Source organism: Mustela nigripes, chromosome 4 (genome assembly GCF_022355385.1).
Source record: "Mustela nigripes isolate SB6536 chromosome 4, MUSNIG.SB6536, whole genome shotgun sequence".
Taxonomy (NCBI): Eukaryota; Metazoa; Chordata; class Mammalia; order Carnivora; family Mustelidae; genus Mustela; species Mustela nigripes.
This window is the reverse complement of record NC_081560.1, coordinates 172,291,551-172,309,975: the sequence shown is the minus strand read 5'-3', so window position 1 is coordinate 172,309,975 and position 18,425 is coordinate 172,291,551. Positions and strand designations below refer to the sequence as shown.

The 18,425-nt window shown below is 46.3% G+C and overlaps 1 protein-coding gene across 2 annotated transcripts in view; it reads left to right on the top strand.

Moving 5' to 3' along the window:
- Positions 1-11,900, top strand: part of XPNPEP1 (X-prolyl aminopeptidase 1) — a 54,054-nt gene extending 42,154 nt beyond the window's left edge. For both annotated transcript variants that reach the window (XM_059398528.1, XM_059398529.1), the window contains 7 exons: positions 1,416-1,487; positions 3,007-3,067; positions 4,553-4,622; positions 5,490-5,663; positions 6,624-6,700; positions 7,864-7,962; positions 11,333-11,900. In XM_059398528.1, the coding sequence (XP_059254511.1) occupies positions 1,416-1,487; positions 3,007-3,067; positions 4,553-4,622; positions 5,490-5,663; positions 6,624-6,700; positions 7,864-7,962; positions 11,333-11,461 (682 nt within the window). In that variant the 3' untranslated portion in view covers positions 11,462-11,900. The remainder of the gene's footprint in view (positions 1-1,415; positions 1,488-3,006; positions 3,068-4,552; positions 4,623-5,489; positions 5,664-6,623; positions 6,701-7,863; positions 7,963-11,332) is intronic.
- Positions 11,901-18,425: the final 6,525 nt, after the last annotated feature.

Here is an 18,425-nt window from a genome sequence, read left to right as displayed (position 1 = left end):
GCACCGTTTTGTCCCTCCCTGCGGGCTTGAAGCCGGGCGCCCAGCCTATGGGGAATTTCAGCAGATGAGCTCCGAGAGCCTGTGGACTCACAGAGCGGAGCATTCTCTGTGCTGTGAGACAGGAGGGACACTGATAAGTTTAGGACTCATTTGCCTACAGAGACGGTGGGAAATGGAACTTGGCTTGGCCATTGGGCGCCAGCTTCAGATTCGCCCAGTCGAGTGGTTTTGCCTAGTGTTGGGCATTTTGAGTTCTTAGCCCCATGTCTGTGATGTACAGTCAGTGGAAGAACACTTGGTCTTTCTTACTGTGCCGTACACAGGTGGAGACCCCCCCCGCTTCTAATAACTGCTTTTAGAGCTTTTAGTCTTGGGGCACATTTTAAACCTGTGTGTGGGAGATCGTCACAGATGTGATTGTGCAGTTCTCTCCTAGTAATGCTTCTGTTCCAAAATTAAAATATAAAAAGGACTTCAGTTTTTGTCTTCTGTTTAATTCAGGTGGTGAATTTCTTGCCTGGATACTATCCTAGAATTTTGCATGTAATTAACACATTAAAAAATTTCAGCTCAAGGGGGGAGAATCCTGTTTTTACTTTGACATTTTTTCGCCGTGGGCTGTTGGAAGCCTGCTGAGAAGCAGGGCCTAGAGCTGGTTCCAGTTGTTCAGCTGGAGTGATCATCACTGATGCCCTGAAGAGAGGGGGTGGGTGGTGCCTGGAAATGAAGGAGTCCTTCTTTCAGCTGTGGGCAGAGGCTTGGGATGTCCTTTCCCCTTCTAGCATTTCCCAGTGCAGTGGGACTGTCTGGAAATGGCACGGGGAGATCAGATCACTTTTTAGAAATACTTCTTGTTCATTTAAAAAAAGTGCTATGGCATAAGAACATTGTGATTCACTCGTTTTCCTAATAAAAATCCCTTTAGTTTTTCTCCCAAATTGAGACATTCGCCTCCTGTCTGTCTGGGGGTCTGGGAAGCACATGGGGCCTGGTTCTCCTGCCCACGCACCCCCGGCCACAGAGACAGATGACTCGTCGCTGCTGTGTTCCCTGTTCCCAGTTCTCAGGATTCTAGCTTGGTCCTCTTGCATCTAATGATTATTATTTTTGTAGCTTTTACAACTATTTCATGAATCTGTTTTGTTCCAGACACAAATGGAGATAGAGACAAAGAAATACATTATTATTTCTTCTTTTGAGCTCTTTATCCAGCTGGGGAGATAGGCTACTGGATCACCGAGTAGTTCTAGGAGATTAAATTATTTGAAATAATCAATTTAGTGGGTAACTTTTAATTTTGATATACTTTCAGACCTGTATAAGTTGTAAGAATAGTATAAGGAAGCTTTATATGTCTCCTCCCAGACTCAGCAAGTAGATTTGTGGAATAATTAATTTTTAATTAACTTTCTTAGGCCGGTCCCTGAGACGAATAGGACGTTGTCGCTAGATGAAGTGTACTTGATCGACTCGGGAGCCCAATACAAGTAAGTGAACTAGGGCTGCCATAGAAGGGGATGGTGCTGGGTCAAAAAAGTTGAATGGGGGGCAAGCCAAGCTCCAACCACGGGCACCCAGATGGGAATCTCACTGTGCCCCAGCCCCTAATGGAATCCTTCTCATGTCTTGTCCTTTTTTTCACCCCTGCTTGAAGTTATCCAGTGGTGACTCTTCTCACAAAAGACTGTTTGATAGAAATGTTTAGTTCTTGGCCGGAAGTTGTTAAATACTAAATAAATAACTGAAAGCAAGCTTTCGAAACCACTGGAAAGACTTCTGCCCTAGTTCTTAAACTGCCTGTTAACTCTGCACTTGCAGCAGCCTCCTGACTTTGGGAAGTGGGAGATTAATTTTAAATGAGTAAATGAGAAATTAGGGTTGCCTCTGAATTTCTGAATTTCCATCTTCATGTCTCGCTGCTTTCATATTCCTCCTCTAGAAAGTTTCTCAGAGGAGAACCCAAGATTTGGCTGGGTCTTGTTGTGGAACCATGGAAGGAGCTGGAATGGGTGTTGTCTGCAGTAAGAAAGCACGGGCAGCCATTGCAGTTGGGACTGTGGTTGATGGAGAGCCTGATTTATTTTTTTATTTTTATTTTTAAAGATTTTATTTAGGGAGAGGGAGAGAAAGCATGAGAGTGAGAGCAGGGGGAAGGGCAGAGGGAGAAGGAGGGGCAAGGATTGTCAAGCAGACTCTGCTGTGAGCGCAGAGCCCTATGCAGGGCTCCATCCCATGACCCTGAGATCAAACCAAGAGTCAGGTGCTTAACCGACTGACCCACCCGGGTGCCCCTGGAGAACTTGATTATTAAGTGGGCTCTGCCACATAGGTGGAAACCACAGCCTAGCCTTGGGACACGTGTGTGTTTGTATTCATAATATAACATCTCAGAGCCCAGGGTATTAATCGGGTAACTGGTGTAAATTTTGGTTCACGTCTAAATTTTAGCAGGATTTCAGAAGTTGGATTAGTGCTTCTAAGAGAGGTCTTTGGGTAATTGTAGGGTCCGGACACTCCTTTGCTGTCCTGATGGGCGGAACTAGAGCTTGGCCCCCTTTTGCTAGAAGCAGGCTCCTGCTTGCTCCTATTTCCTTTGTCCTCCGCCCTCTCATTTATAACCCGTGATCGTGTCACCCATGAGACAGGCCTCACACTGCAGACCAAGAGAGTGTGTGTGTCAGGACCTGACTGAGTTCACGCTCACTACCTGTGGCCATCCTTGCGCTCACACTTTGTCTCATTTTCTAATTAATTAATTAATTAATTAAGAAAAGGATTTATTTATTTAATTTAGAGAGAGCACAAGCAGGAAGGGCAGAGGGAGAGAAAATCTCAAGCAGATTCTATGCTGAGCACCGAGCCGGACACAGGGCTTGATCTCACCACCCTGAGATCACTACCTGATTCCAGACCAGGAGTCTGATGCCTAACTGACTGTACCACCTAAAGTCCCCTGAGCCACAGCTTATTTTGAGTGAAAACTAATTTGTCCTTTCCTTTGGAAAGGGATGGCACGACAGATGTGACACGGACCATGCATTTTGGGACCCCCACAGCCTATGAGAAGGTAAGGTGGGGCACAAAACTGGAGAGCCCTCTCTGTTTTCTTAAGAACAGCGTTGCTCTTATGAAAAGGAATTGTATTATGAGGAAAAATTTATATGTGGGATAGTAAAATAGCTCTTTACTGTGGAGTCAGGCTTATCTGCTTTATGATGTCCATTTAATTAATTACTGGAGAAATCTTAAAAGCATTCTGTCTGCGAAGGTCAAAGCAAGTCAAAGTCAAGTTTAAACAGCGTCAGTGTTCTCTTGGATCAGGAAATCTCTTTGGGGGTGGGAGTGGGATAGTGAAATGTATACTTTTTACAAACAGTGTCTAGATTTGATTCTGAAAGCCACCTCCCCCCTTCTCTTTTCAAGTTCAGCATTTCCACTTACAGGTTTAGCTCAGGAAGCCTCTAAAATGGTCTGCACTGCTCAGTTTGTGGTCTGTCTGGCCTGGAGAGGCAGAGATGGCGGTGAGGTAGGAGTCTGGAGACCGGACTTCAGGTCCTTCTGCTGTTTGCTGGCTCTGTGACCTTGAGTGAAGCACTGAGACACATCCATAAATGTGGGGGTACGAGTACCTGCCTCCAGGGCTGGTTATAAAGGTTCCACGACCCTTGCAAATTCCCAGATCAGTCACTAACCCAGGGACGCTGGTTGAGTCCCTGAGTGAGTCTGTTTTTCTAGGATCTCCTGCAGGGAGTTTATCCGAGGAAGGGAGTTTCACACAGTGCAGCAGAGTACACTTCATACTTTTAGTCCCGTGCCTCATCTGTTTGCAGGCACGAGCGCCTTAGAAGAATCTGACCTTGGCTCCACATACCTTTGCTATGACTCTCTCCATGCTGGGTACAGAGCTCCCGACCAGCTCGATCAGTGTGGGTTTAGTCCTGGCTCTGCGCCTTCCTGGCAAGCCCCTAACCTTCCAAGCAGCACTTTTCTTCTCCAGACAATAGGGATCCCCCCGAGTCTAAGATCAGGAAGGGGTACAGATAACTGCTGCAGGACTGCCTGGCTTCAAGGCCAGCTGTTGCTCCTTAAGAACTACGCTGTCTAGCAGGCTAGTTAATTTCTCTGTCGAGCGGGGACAACAGCAGCATCTCCGGCATCCCTCGTGGGATTGAGGGTTCAGTGCTCAGTACCATGCCTGGCCCAGAGGAATAGCTCGGTGACTGTTAGCTGGTGACATCAGCGGTTCTGTGACTTTTGCTTGTCTTTCTCAGGTGCAGCTGGAGTGTGTCAGAATGTTCATTTCAAGGGAAGGACCTGTGGGGTCATCTCTGATGGTTCTCTTTTAACTAAATTTAATTTCAAGAGTTTCTAGAAAATCGGTCCCATGGGCAAGCTTTTTTTTTTTTCCTCGAGAGTTTCTTCTTTTTCCTCCGATTATCTCTGTGGTATTGCTAATAACCTTCAGAAGCAAGGTTTTCTGAGCTGCCGGAAAGCTCTAGGACTGAAGCGTCTGTCCTCGTTCTACAACTTGCCCCTGGGTTTTCTTTGGCAGGAATGCTTCACATATGTCCTCAAGGGCCACATAGCTGTGAGTGCAGCCGTTTTCCCGACTGGAACCAAAGGTAGGTGGTTCCTCTGTCATCTGGCAGGCGTTTTCTTGTTCAGGCACCAGACATGTCTCAATTTGAGTGGAAGGACATGTCCTTTGTTTCATGGCAGCCCTGGCCCCTTTAGGCCCAGCCAGGGCAAGGGCTGCGTGGAGTGAGTGCCTCTCAGGGAGCCAGGCCTTGGTTTGGTATGACGCCAGTTGTGTACCTCTCTCCTGCCTACCTGAGGTGTCAGATGACCCAGGCAGGTGGCTCCCGGGAGAGGGCGGCTAGCGCATGAAGGCCTCTAGGCCCAAGTGCAAGTTGGTTGGTGCACCCTCTTCACTGTCCTGCTTTGCTGGGCCATTGTCTCCTTTTGGGATGCTTGTTGGGATTTAGTTTACTGGGAACCTGACTTCAGATATATACCAGTCTGCCTGAGGACTGATGGATGGGGCATTGGGCGGGGAGTTGACAAGACCTGTGCCTTGAGTCTGCTTAGATCGGGTCTGCACTCATCTCCCTGGGCATCTGTTTCCTTGCAGTCTGGTTAGAGTCTCACCTTTGTCATTCTGAAACCTCAGGGTCCCAGCCTGGGAAGGGAATGCACGTATCACCCACACCCTTAGCTGCTGCAGGCCACCAGCCCCTGTACTGGCTTCCTGGACAGACGGTCCTCCAGCTTCGGACTGAGCTCTGGCGGGCTGGGGAGTGGCTTTCTTAGGAGCGCTCTGTTAGTTCTTTCTTGTGCTGGGTTGAAATCTGAACCCTCCAGTAACTTCTACCCTCTGGTTTCTGTTTCACTTTCTGGAGCCAAACATAATAAATCTAATCTCTAAAGTGCTTTGCAAATTGAAAAGTACTGGACAAATATCCCTGAGTGGTTCTTTATGTGTCTTTCAGGACACCTTCTTGACTCGTTCGCCCGCTCAGCTTTGTGGGATTCTGGCCTGGATTACCTGCACGGAACGGGACACGGTGTTGGATCTTTTCTGAATGTTCATGAGGGTCCTTGCGGTATCAGTTATAAAACCTTCTCCGATGAGCCCTTGGAGGCCGGCATGATAGTCACTGATGGTAAGTGTCCCTCCCATCCAGGGTGGGCTCAGGTCTTCGAGCCTGTTGGAAGGCTCTCTGTTGTTTCTTAGCTTTTGATTATCTTAAAGTAAATTGGATATAATTTCCCCCTCTGGTCACCTTGAATTAAACAAGAACAACAACTTTTTAGGATTATAAAAGTGATATATGTTCGTTTTAGAAAAGGTGAGGCTGCGGGGCAGCATGTGTAAAAAAATGAAAATCATTTGTAATCCAGCCACCTAGGTGAGCCCTTCCTTCATAGTTTGATGTGTGAGCTTTGGGTGTTTCATATACGTGTATATCTTTTCTCCTAATCCTTCAGATTATACTGGATGTATTGTTTGTATTCAGCTTTCTTAACTTAATGTACTTCCTCTTCCCAGGTCATTACCACATCTCTGTGCATTTATTTTGTTTTATTTATTTATTTTTTAAAAAGATTTTTTGTTTATTTATTTGATGGAGATCACAAGTAGGCAGAGAGGCAGGTAGAGAGGGGAGGGGGAAGCAGACTCCCTGCTGAGCAGAAATCCCAGTGTGGGGCTCGATCCCAGGACTCTGGAATTATGACCTGAGCTGAAGGCAGAGGCTTTAACCCACTGAGCCACCCAGGCGCCCCTCTGTGCATGTATTTTAATGCCTGCCTCGTTATGTCTTAGGAATAAGCACCAGGACTTATTTGGTCGATCCTCTGTTACTGTACTCCCGGCCCTGGCTCCAGTTCTCAGGGACTTTAGAATCTGTTCCTTTAGAGTCTGTTCCTTGAGGACCTGTTGGAAGTGGCCGTACGGGGGGCGGAGGTGTCTCTGGGCTCTCACCCCTTGGGCTGAGTGGGCTGTTGGCCTGTCTCTCCTCCTCCTCCGTGGTGGGGCTGTCATCGCAGGAGTGAGCGCTTCTCGCCTGTGTGTACGTGTTTGTGCCCTGCTGCTTCTCATCTCTGGGTTTGATTGCTTTTAGAGCCAGGCTATTACGAAGATGGGGCTTTTGGAATTCGCATTGAAAATGTTGTCCTGGTGGTCCCTGTGAAGACCAAGGTAGGTAATGGTCTGTTTATTTTTAAATTTTCCTTATTTCTTAATGAGGGACGATGAGCGAGGCTGTCTGTCTCTGGAGCCAAGAATGTGCCATTCTGGAGCCAACATGGAGCTTCCTCCCCCTGATACCAGAGAGTCTCCTGGAAATCACTGTCTTCTGCAGAAGCCAGAAGGAAACTCTGGAATGAACTGGGACCCGGAACTGGAATTCCTGGGGTGCCAGGCAGGCCTCTGCTTGATGAGATTTGGGGCTCCTTGTCATAATGCTTCCTCTACGTCAGGGGGACACGTGCTGGGGGTGGGGGAGGTACAGGGCCAGGGCCAGGGCCTGGAAACTCTCTTTTCAACAAATGCTTCAGATGAATTCTGTCGGGTAAAGCTGAGGGGCCCGGTGGGTCAGGCCCCATAGGCTCGTGATTAGACAGGTCTGTTTCCTTCCGGAAGACAGGTACTTCACTTTCTCCCCTTCACCGTTACCAAGAGGTGCCAGGGCTAGGCTTTAACTAGAGACCAGTTCACTCCTCTTCTGTGGGTAGTGGTGGAGATCGAATAGTTGGAGGCAAGTGGCTTCCTCAGCCTGCAGGCTTCTGTTCTCTGCTTCCATATCGAAGTCACCGTCCTTGAGAGTGGCCTCTCCCCTCACTCCCAGAGGCCTTGCCAGGAGCAGAGACCAAGCTCACTCTCAGGTGCCCTGGCCATTCTGTACTATGTAGAATGGACAAACCTGTTATCTGTCACCAGATGGGACTGGCGGGTCGAGGGAGGACACATGATTAACTGTTAAATAAAAGTGATGTTGGGGACTTACACTCTAGTAGATTCTGGAACCAAAAGCAGTGATGCCCCTTGTCTAGACACCACCATGCTCTGCCCCTACTGCTTCTCCATCACAGTGGACGTTAGCCTGGGGACCTACTGCTTAGAGCCCCTCGGCTTTTCCCGAAGGCAGCTGTTGACACAGTGGGGCAGCTCCAGGACGGTGGCTTCAGCTGGGTTCATTGTGCCTCCTGGGCCGACTGGAGATGCTGACCAGCAAACCCGGTTTTGGTTCCCAGTCAAACACCTGGCCCTGGGGGGTGGTCATGTCTGGTGGGAATGACTTCATGGTGTCTCTCTGTGGTAAGAGAGGAGTAAAAGCTTCTGTGTTCTTCCTTTTCCAACAGTATAACTTCAATAACCGGGGAAGCCTGACCTTTGAACCTTTAACTTTGGTTCCCATACAGACCAAAATGATAGATGTGGATTCTCTAACAGACAAAGAGGTAATGAGGGTGGCTTGGAGGAGACAGAGTGGGACTGGGGTGGAGAGCTACCTTCCATTCTCTTGTCTGTTCCCACTTTTGACTTCAGAGGGCTGTGCCACCCGAGTCTGAAAATCCGAGGTCTCCCGAGGACGGTAGATGTTTCTCCTGTATTTGTTGGCTCTCCAGGTAGAGCTAGTCCATCCTGCACCATCAGGGGATGGGGGATGGGTGCTGTAAGGTTTCATGAGTAGGTTTCATTGCTTTTCCTTGGGGGCATGAGCCACGGCTGCACGGGGGAGCGTTTGTTTAGCCAACCGGGGGCCATGCGTCTTCCCTCTGAAAAGCCAGATGGGTGGTAGGGCCTGTTGGCCATTGCATATACCAGATTGTTTTCTCATGTTGAATGAAACATTAAGGGAATGAAAAGCAAAATCTGTTATCATATGCCCAGCTGTCACACAGACAAGGAGAGAGGTGGTGCCTCCTCTTCTGGTCACTCCGGGCTGTGAATTTCTTCATAAAGCTAGGAGCCCAGTGGTGCTCATTCTCAGGCTTAGAGTGACACAGGTCATGAAACCCCTTCAGACCCTGTGCCGGGTCCCCAGGCCCACGAGGCCAGGTGAGGTGGCGGGCCTCGGGACCCGGAGTAAGGCTTGTGGGATCAGGCAGGTGATCAAAATCAGAGCAGAGACGGGGCCAGAAACTGGGCGGGAACAGTCAGCACTGGACAGACCAAACAGTTCCCAAGCCAGGAAGACAGAAGCCAGAAGGACACAAGTTTCAGAGTAAGACAGGTGGTCAGAAGTCCCTGCAAACGTCAGATGATTGATGGGAGCCGAGGGCGGGACAAGCATGGCAGGTCACTGTAGAAGTAAGTTTTGTTACCCAGTCCAGCCCTGGCCTCACCCCAGGGGTGGTGAGGTGCCTCTTCAGGCATCCTCCGCGGTGTGCCCTCATGCTTGGCACAAGAGAAAGGGTCCTCTGAGGCTCGAGGAGGCCCCTTCTGTTGGACTGTGGAATGGGATTCTCCCAGCCAGAAGCTTCTTCTGCCTGACGCTGCTCACAGAGGGGTGACAGAAAAAGTCATCTGCTTCCTGCTTAGCTTGGGCACCTCACCTTAACCTTGCTTGGGCAGCCAGACACCCCCACTCAGCGAGGCCGACTGATGCGGGTTTATTCAGCTTGATGATGGCGCTGGACAGGAAACAGCCTGTTAGTGGCCCAGTGTCTGGTGTGGGTCTGGCAGGAAGAGTCCCTCCAGCGGTCCCTGGCTTAGGGGAAGTGGACAAGAATACATGAGCAGGCATGAAAGCCACTTGCTTGAATCCTTTGTGCACCACAGGAGCCGGGGTCTCTTCTCATCGCCTCAGGTACAGCTTCCAGGGTCTTAGCAAGGGACCCTCTAAGTACGAAGTCACTTTGCTCTTGGAAGCCCAAGGCTGTGGTTTCCTGCTACAGTTCTAGGTCGCGCAGTCCCTGCTGCCACATGCTGTGTACTCACCAGGAGGCATTCCTCCCAGCGACAATCCACTTTACCTACAGAAACCGTGCGTGAGGAAGGTTGAGTGAGGCCATTCTTCCCTGAGGGAGAAATTTTGTTAACCTGACTCAGTGCACCCCATGACATTGAACATGGACCTGTGGGCTCTGTTGTACTCAGTGGTTCATTACTAGACCTTGCATAGCTGAATCACTGAACTTTTCTTTCTGCCAATTAGTTTTTATAGGGCAGATAATAGCTTCTTACCCTCAGATCATAAGCAAGTTCCTACAAATAACAGTAGATGTATTTAACATATCAAGCAGAGTACATTTATTATCTCTTTTAGCAAAAAAAAAGAAAATCTCTTCTCTATACTACTTAATAACTCTGGGGCTTCATTCTGTCGGAAGGCACAGTAATACTCCACAACCAGAGTCTCTCCAATTGGCTTTTAAAATACTTGGTCATGTCCTTTACTGTCTCCCAAATAGATTGTTTTCAGTGACTTTTGGGACCTTTAGGGTTTGCATTCCCATCATTTATCAGAGGTGGCAGCTGAGGACTTTGGTCATGAACATGGGCTGCTACACATTCTCAGGGCCTTGGGATGTTGGTCAGGGCCCCCTGAGGCTGTGCGTACAACTCAAAGGGTCTTGGGAGTTTCACCTTGGCACCAGGGTTGGCTGCTTTGGACTGCTGGCTGTCTCCTAGCCCTGCCTGACCCATAGCAGTTTGCTTGCTTTTCCCTCCCTGCCCCGTTCCCCAATTCCCAGTAGGGGCCAGTAGGTTCTCCCCAGTGGGGAGTGGAGCTCTGAGTGGGTCAGAGCCCATTGGCAATTCCACTGTATCTGTCTGCCCATCTCAGCCCCTGAGCTCGTCCATGGTACCTGATCCAGACTGGAGTCCCCAGTGCCCATGCTTTTGTAACACCACTGCCTTCCCAGGTGGCGTGTGGGTCATTGCAGTGGTGGCATGGATGGCGGTGTCTGTCTTGCCCGCTTCTCCGCAGCTGAGTGTCAGGGCGGGCCCACTTCCTGGCCAGTGACGAGAACGGGTGGTCATCCTCTGAGTAGAACTTGCTTCACTCCTGCCCTGCCCCAGCGGAGAGAATTCACCCTTTTATGGTGCAGAACTATCGCCAGAGTGGATCCACCCCAACCCCGGCGCCAAGTCCTGTCAGACCTCCTTCCTTCTTACCTCTTTTTAAAACATCTGCTGGGGCGGTGGGCATGTTCTGTCACACATCTGAAGGTTGAGCTCCCGGCCCCACCCTGCAAGCACCACAGTCCTTGGTTAGCAGAGGTTTGGGCTGCGTCCAGATAGCCACCCACGGGGGCTCGGCTCATCCTAGTTTACTCAGCTTCGTCAGTGGAAACTCAGTGCATTGGTGGGACACCTTCAGGTGTGTCTCTTAGCAGAAGTCTTACTAGGCATCTAGGGGCTAGTTTTCTTCCCCCCTCTCCTCTCCTGCCACTCCGAGATGGCTGAGGTATAAGGGAAGGAGGCCACATAAGTGGGTGTAGGACCTACCAGACCCCCTGCCCCGCGTCCTTCCCACGGGGTCCTCGGGGGCCTGTTGGAAAGTATGCCTGGGTACAGGTTACTCTGCACTTTGGAAGCCCAAAGCCATGACTTGCTCTCAGGAATTAAAGTTTCTTCACAGTCATTGCCGGTCCACTGCACTAGACTGTTCTGGAAGCATTCTACCGTAAGCATTGTGGCCTTGTCCCTTCAATTTCCAGGGAAATGGAGCCCAAGGAAGTCACTTGTCCCTGAGCAGGGAGAAAAGGTTTTGTGTATCTCTGCCCTCAACTCGTGATCTCTGTGCCTGGGGGCCTCTCCCTGTTTGCCCGTGTAGCCTTTGCGAGAGGTGTGAACACTGCCTGTCTTTCTCCTATCTTGTAGTGTGACTGGCTCAACAGTTACCACCTGACCTGCAGGGAAGTGATTGGGAAGGAACTGCAGAAGCAGGGCCGCCAGGAAGCTCTCGAGTGGCTCATCAGGGAGACACAGCCCATCTCCAAGCAGCACTAATGCCTCATGGTTTTTTTTTTTTTTTTTTTTTTTTTTTTTTGTAAACGGCTCTGGGGAAGGGAAGAAACCTGGCAGATCCCTGACATCTGTCCCTTTCCTCTCCTTCCTTCCTTCCCCTTTTTACTTTGAGATTCTAAGAAGGACTGAAAATCTTCTTACCCTCTTTGATATTTTCTTGCAAACACTCAATCTTTTATGATTTTTTTAATTGTTGAGAACTAGCCAAGAATAAAATTGCTGCACCAGAAGGAGGGTCCCCGCAAAGCGGAGCACTCGAGCAGGGGAGATGCCCTGAGCAGCCGCAGGGAATTCTCTGGCCAGTGATGGTGAAACACTGCTTGCTCTCTGATGGTCAAGTTCCAGGTGCTAGTACATTATTCATGATCACCTTGATTCATGAGACTGTATTTATGATCAGTGAATAAAATGTCCAAATGTGCTTTGTCTCAGCCGTGTCTTTCCTCTCAACAGTGTCTATGTCTATGTCGCATCTTAGGGGAGCTCATCTCCAGGGCTGGTGGCCTTTGGGGGACACATTGTCTAGACAGAAGGTCCCCTTTGAGGAGAGATCCCTGGCCTCCCCGTGTATTGTCTGGCTTAACTGGAAAGCCTTTTTCTTTTCTCTGAAAAACTTCATTTTGGTGAGTATAATGTTGAAAGTGAGTCTAACATGGTCCACCCTGTGTTACGTGTTGTGGGTTCTCCTCTTGCCCCCCACCATGGCACCATAGCGCTACAGCCCTCCTGTCTCCTCACTTGTACATAGCGCTCTGTGGCAAGTGCCTGCGACTCCCCATCCATGGGGACTTTCACACTTGGGACAGTCCCAAAGAGCTGATGTCCCTGTGACCTCGGACCATCATGGTCTGGGATGGGTATGGGCGAACAGACTTCTTCAGAGCTTGGCTGGGATGTCTGAGGTGTGGGCTGCACCGTCTCAAGCAGCTGCCCAGTGGGATGGAGCCCCATTGCCCACCATGGTAACTTGTTCCAGAACACACCTTCACTTTTTTCCTTTCCTTCTGGGTTTCACTTCCCCTTTTTCCCACCAGCATTACTTGGGACCATCCCCCCAATAAACCAATTACATATAAATCCTTGTCTTAGGACCTGCTTTTTTAAAGGAACCCACCCTAAGACATAACCTGGAGATAGAGCTACTAATCTGCTATTACAGCATGTAAATGAGTATGTATGCAGAAACTAATATAATATTGTGTGTCAATTATATGTCAATTTAAAAAAAGTGGAAAAAAATTAGAGATAATGGCTTCCAGTCTGAATTTAACACTGAACATCAGAAATGGAAAGGTATTTGAATTGATAGCATTATAGACATACAGTGTAAATCTAGTTTTAATCTGTTAGAAAATTCACCTTGTGTTTGGTTTGATGGATTAATTAGTAACTAAAAGTATGTCTTCCTCTTCTCTACTGCCAAGATGGAATGATCAGTTCAAAACTCAGATGTCAGATCTCTGAAACTGAGGGAAATTTAAAAAATATGTGAGTATTTTCCTTTTTTGGATTTATGGTTTTAATATCTGAAAAATGTAATTAAATAACCTCCTTAATCATAAAAGAGAAAGATGTATATGTACACACACAGCACATGCATATCATACGCACACACATATGTCACACATGCACATACATGTCACACACACACACACATTGGGTCATGCTATTCATACTTACAAATATGCTTTCTAACTTGGCAGTATGTCCGAGTTATTTTTCTATCTTGGTGTGTGTGGATTTAACTATTCTTGATATTTGTGTGGCTAGTTCTTTTTTAAACTAGTCTCATTTAATCTTAAACCATATCTTGGATTTCGATGGCGTTGAAAGATGAGTAAATAAAAGCATACTTCAGCCATCCACCAAAGAAAGCATGGTTGGCTACGTCCGCTACTCTGCAGCTGGGGAAGCAGAAAATGACGTGAGCTAATCTATTTTTACCACTTAGAACCATGGTGTCAGCAGGGAAGTTTTCACCGATAGGATGAACCTAAAGTGACAGAGTGCCTTAAAACACTTGCCAGCGTTTCCTTTGTCCGTCCTCTTATTTTCTCTGAAGGATCTTTGGTTCCAACTTGCTATGTGGGAGGAAGCACGCTACATGGCTGGTAACAGGACTATCTTGATGCCCCAAAGATGATCCTTGAATGTGTTTATTTAACACTTGCTCCTATTTCTGTGTCCCATAGGATTGTTCTTAAAAGAAGTTTCTCCTTCAATGACAAAATGTATTAATCATTTTTGTCCTCCATTGTGCTTCTAAAAGTCAGAAGACCCCCTGTTCAGACTCAGACCATGATCTCCTCTGCTCCCCCAGAGGGTTTCTTGTCTCAGGAAACGGGGAGCTGTGGATTGCAGTAGACTTGGAGTTCAAGCAGACTGTAATTCAAGTGTGACAGCAATGCCCCTGTTTGTTCCTCAGGCTGATAAGCCTGTCACTTCCCAAGGCAGGCTTAGAGCAAAGTTTGATTCAATGGCCAAAGGTTTCTGGTCCTGGGTGCCTGGAGCTTCCTGCCTGGATCTGCATGTCATGGCCTGAAGTCCAAGAGATAAAGTGGGCAAAGCTGATCCCAGAAAGATGGAGAGCTGGAATAAAACTGCAGTGTGCAAGTCCTCAGAGGGAACACGAGATACAGGAGAATCAAAAGACTTTACTTTTAAATAAATGATAAAAATAAAGATTGAATGTAAAAACAGGCAGTATGTTAAATTTATGGACTAAGTCCAGGGAAGTTGATTTTTTCCTTTTTTACCTTTTTTTTTTTTTTTTTCAAATTAGCATATATTATTTGCTTCAGGGGTACAGGTCTGTGAATCATCAGTCTTATACAATTCACAGCATTCACCATAGCACATACCCTCCCCAGTGACCACCCCCTGCCCCAGCAACCCTCAGTTTGTTTCCTGAGGTTAAGAATCTCTTACGGTTTGTCTCCCTGCCTGGTCCCATCTTGTTTCATTTTTCCCTCCCTGCCCCCCACAACCCCCTTCCCTGCCTCTCAGATTCCTCGTATCAGACAGATCATATGATAATTGCCTTTCTCTGATTGACTTATTTTCACATAGCATAATACCCTCTAATTCCATCCATGTCTTTGCAAATGGCCAGATTTTGTTTTTTTGGGTTTTTTTGATGGCTGCATAGTATTCCACTGTATTTATATACCACATCTTTATCCATTTAGGTTCTTTCCATAGTTTGGCTGTTGTGGACATTGCTGCTATAAACATTCAGGGGCATGTGCCCCTTCGGAGCCCTACATTTCTATCTTTAGGGTAAACACCCAGTAGTGTGATTGCTGGGTCGTAGGGTACCTCTATTTTCAGCTTTTTGAGGAACCTCCGTGCTGTTTTCCAGAGTGGTTGCACCAGCTTGCATTCCCACCAATAGTGTAGGAGAGTTCCCCTTTCTCCGCATCCTCACCAGCATCTGTCATTCTGTGACTTGTTAATTTTAGCCATTCTGACTGGTGTGAGGTGGTATCTCATTGTGGTTTTGATTTGTATTTCCCTGATGCCGAGTGATGTGGAGCACTTTTTCATGTGTCTGTTGGCTATCTGGATGTGTCTTTGCAGAAATGCCTGTCATATCTTCTGCCCATTTCTTGATTGGATTCTTTGTTCTTTGGGTGTAGAGTTTGATAAGTTCTTTATAGATTTTGGATACTAGCCCTTTATCTGATATGTCATTTGCAAATATCTTCTCCCATTCTGTCGGCTGTCTTTTGGTTTTGTTGACTGTTTCCTTTGCTATGCAAAAGCTTTTGATCTTGATGAAGTCCCAATAGTTTATTTTTGCCCTTGCTTCCCTTGCCTTTGGCAATGTTTCTAGGAAGAAGTTGCTACAGCTGAGGTTGAAGAGGTTGTTTCCTGTGTTCTCAAGGATTTTGATGGATTCCTGTCTCACATTGAGGTCTTTCATCCATTTTGAGTCTATTTTTGTGTGTGGTGTAAGAAAATGGTCCAGTTTCATTCTTCTGCATGTGGCTTTTCCCAGCACCATTTGTTGAAGAGGCTGTCTTTTTTCCATTGGACATTCTTTCCTGCTTTGTCGAAGATTAATTGACCATAGAGTTGAGGGTTTATTTCTGGGCTCTCTATTCTGTTCCATTGATCTATATGTCTGTTTTTGTGCCAGTACCATACTGTCTTGATGACAGCTTTGTAATAGAGCTTGAAGTCTGGAATTGTGATGCTGCCAACTTTGGTTTTCTTTTTCAACATTCCTCTGGCTATTCGGGGTCTTTACTGGTTCCATATAAATTTTAGGAGTATTCCATTTCTTTTGGGAAAAAAAAATGGTATTTTGATAGGGATTGTATTAAATGTGTAGATTGCTCTTTAGGTAGCATAGACATTTTCACAATATTTGTTCTTCCAATCCATGAGCATAGAATGTTTTTCCATTTCTTTGTGTCTTCCTCAGTTTATTTCATGAGTACTTTATAGTTTTCTGAGTACAGATTCTTTGTCTTCTTTGGTTAGGTTTATTCCTAGGTATCTTATGGTTTTGGGTGCAGTTGTAAATGGGACCAACTCCTCTTTTTTCTGTCTTACTTTGGTGTTTAGAAATGCAACTGATTTCTGTGCATTGATTTTATATCCTGACACTTTACTGAATTCCTGTATAAGTTCTAGGAGTTTTGGAGTGGAGTCTTTTGGGTTTTTCACATAAAGTATCATTTCATCTGCAAAGAGTGAAAGTTTGACTTCTTTGCTGATTCAGATGCCTTCAGTTTCTTTTTGTTGTCCGATTGTCGAGGCTAGGGCTTCTAGTACTATGTTGACACCACATCCCTGCCATGTTCCTGACCTTAGGGAAAAAGCTCTTAGTTTTTCCCCATTGAGGATAATATTTGCTGTGAGCTTTTCATAGATGGCTTTGGTGATATTGAGGTATGTACTCTCTGTCCCAACACTGTGAAGAGTTTTGATCAAGAAAGGGTGCTGTACTGGGGCGCCTGGGTGGCTCAGTGGGTTAAGCCGCTGCCTTCGGCTCAGGTCATGATCTCAGGGTCCTGGGATCGAGTCCCGCATCGGGCTCTCTGCTCGGCAGGGAGCCTGCTTCCTCCTCCTCTCTCTCTCTGCCTGCCTCTCTGCCTACTTGTGATCTATCTATGTCAAATAAATAAATAAAATCTTAAAAAAAAAAAAGAAAGGGTACTGTACTTTTTCAAATGCTTTTTTAGCATCTATTGAGAGTATCATATGGTGGTTCTTTCTTTAATTAGTGAATGCATCACATTGGTTGCTTTGTGGATGTTGAACCAAGCTTGCAGTCCAAGAATAAATTGCACTTGGTCGTGGTGAATAATCCTTTTAACGTACTGTTGGATCCTATTGGCCAGTATTTTGATGAGAATTTTTGCATCCGTGTCCATCAAGGATATTGGTCTATAATTCTTTTTGATGGATGGACTTTCTCTGGTTTTGGGATCAAACTAATGCTGGCCTCTTAAAGCGAGTTTGGAAGTTTCCCTTCCATTTCTATTTTGGGAACAGTTTCAGGAGAGTAAGTATTAATTTTTCTTTAAATGTTTGGTAGAATTCCCCTGGGAAGCTGTCTGGCTCTGGGCTCTTGTTTGTTGGGAGATTTTTGATCACTGCTTTAATCTCCCTACTGGTTATGGGTCTGTTCAGGTTTTCTATTTCTTTGATTTTAGTAGTTTCTGTGTCTCTAGGAATGCATCCATTTCTTCCAGATCATCAAATTTGCTAGTGTATAGTTGCTCATATTATGTTCTTACAGTGGTTTGTATTTCTTTGGTGTGGGTTGTGATCTCTATTCTTTCATTCTTGATTTTATTTATTTGGGTCCTTTCTGTTCTCTTTTTAATAAGTCTGGCTAGGGTTTATGAATCTTATTATTTCTTTCAAGGAACAAACTCCTAGTTTCATTGATTTATTCTACTGTTCTTTTGGTTTCTATCTCATTGATTTCTGCTCTGATCTTTATTATTTAACTTCTCTTGCTGGGTTTAGGCTTTTCTTTGCTGTTCTTTCTCCAGCTCCTTTAGGTGTAAGGTTTGGTTGTTTACTTGGAAATTTCTTGTTTCTTAAGAAAGGCTTGTATTGCTGCTATATACTTTCCTTTGCTGTGTTCCAAAGATTTTGAACAGTTGTGCTTTCATTTTCATTTGTTTCCCCAGATTTTTTCAATTCTTCTTTAATTTCCTGGTTGACCCATTCATTCTTTAGTAGGATGCTCTTTAGCCTCAATGTATTTGAGTTCTTTCCAATTTTCCTCTTGTGGCCCAGTTCTCATTTCAAAGCCATTTTGGTCTGAGAATATGCAGAGAATGATCTCAATCTTTTGATACCAGTTGAGACCTGATTTGTGACCCAGGATGTGATCTATTCTGGGGAATGTTCCATGTGCACTAGAGAGGAATGTGTGTTCTGTTGCTTTAGGATGGAATGTTCTGAATATATCTGTGATATCCACCTGCTCCAGTGTGCCATTTAAGGCCTTTGTTTCCTTTTGCTTAGACAGTAGGGGTGTTAAAGTCCCCTACTATTGTATTATTGTTAATGTGTTCCTTTGATTTTGTTACTTTTTAAAAAGATTTTATTTACTTATTTGACAGAGAGATCACAAGTAGGCAGAGAGGCAGGCGTAGAGAAAAGGGGAAGCTGGGAGAGCCCGATGAGGGACTTGATACCGGGACCCAGAGCAGTCCCAGGACTCTGAGACCATGACCTGAGCTGAAGGCAGAGGCCTAATCCACTGAGCCACCCAGGTGCCCCTGATTTCTTTATTAATTCGTTCATATAATTGGCCGCACTCATGTTAGGGGCATAGATATTTAAAATTGTTAGATCTTCTTGTTGGAGAGACCATTTAAGTCTGATATAGTGTCCTTCCTCAACTCTAGAGCCTTTGGCTTAAAATCTAATTTATCTCATAAAAGGATTGCCACCCCAGCTTGCTTTTTTCTTTTTC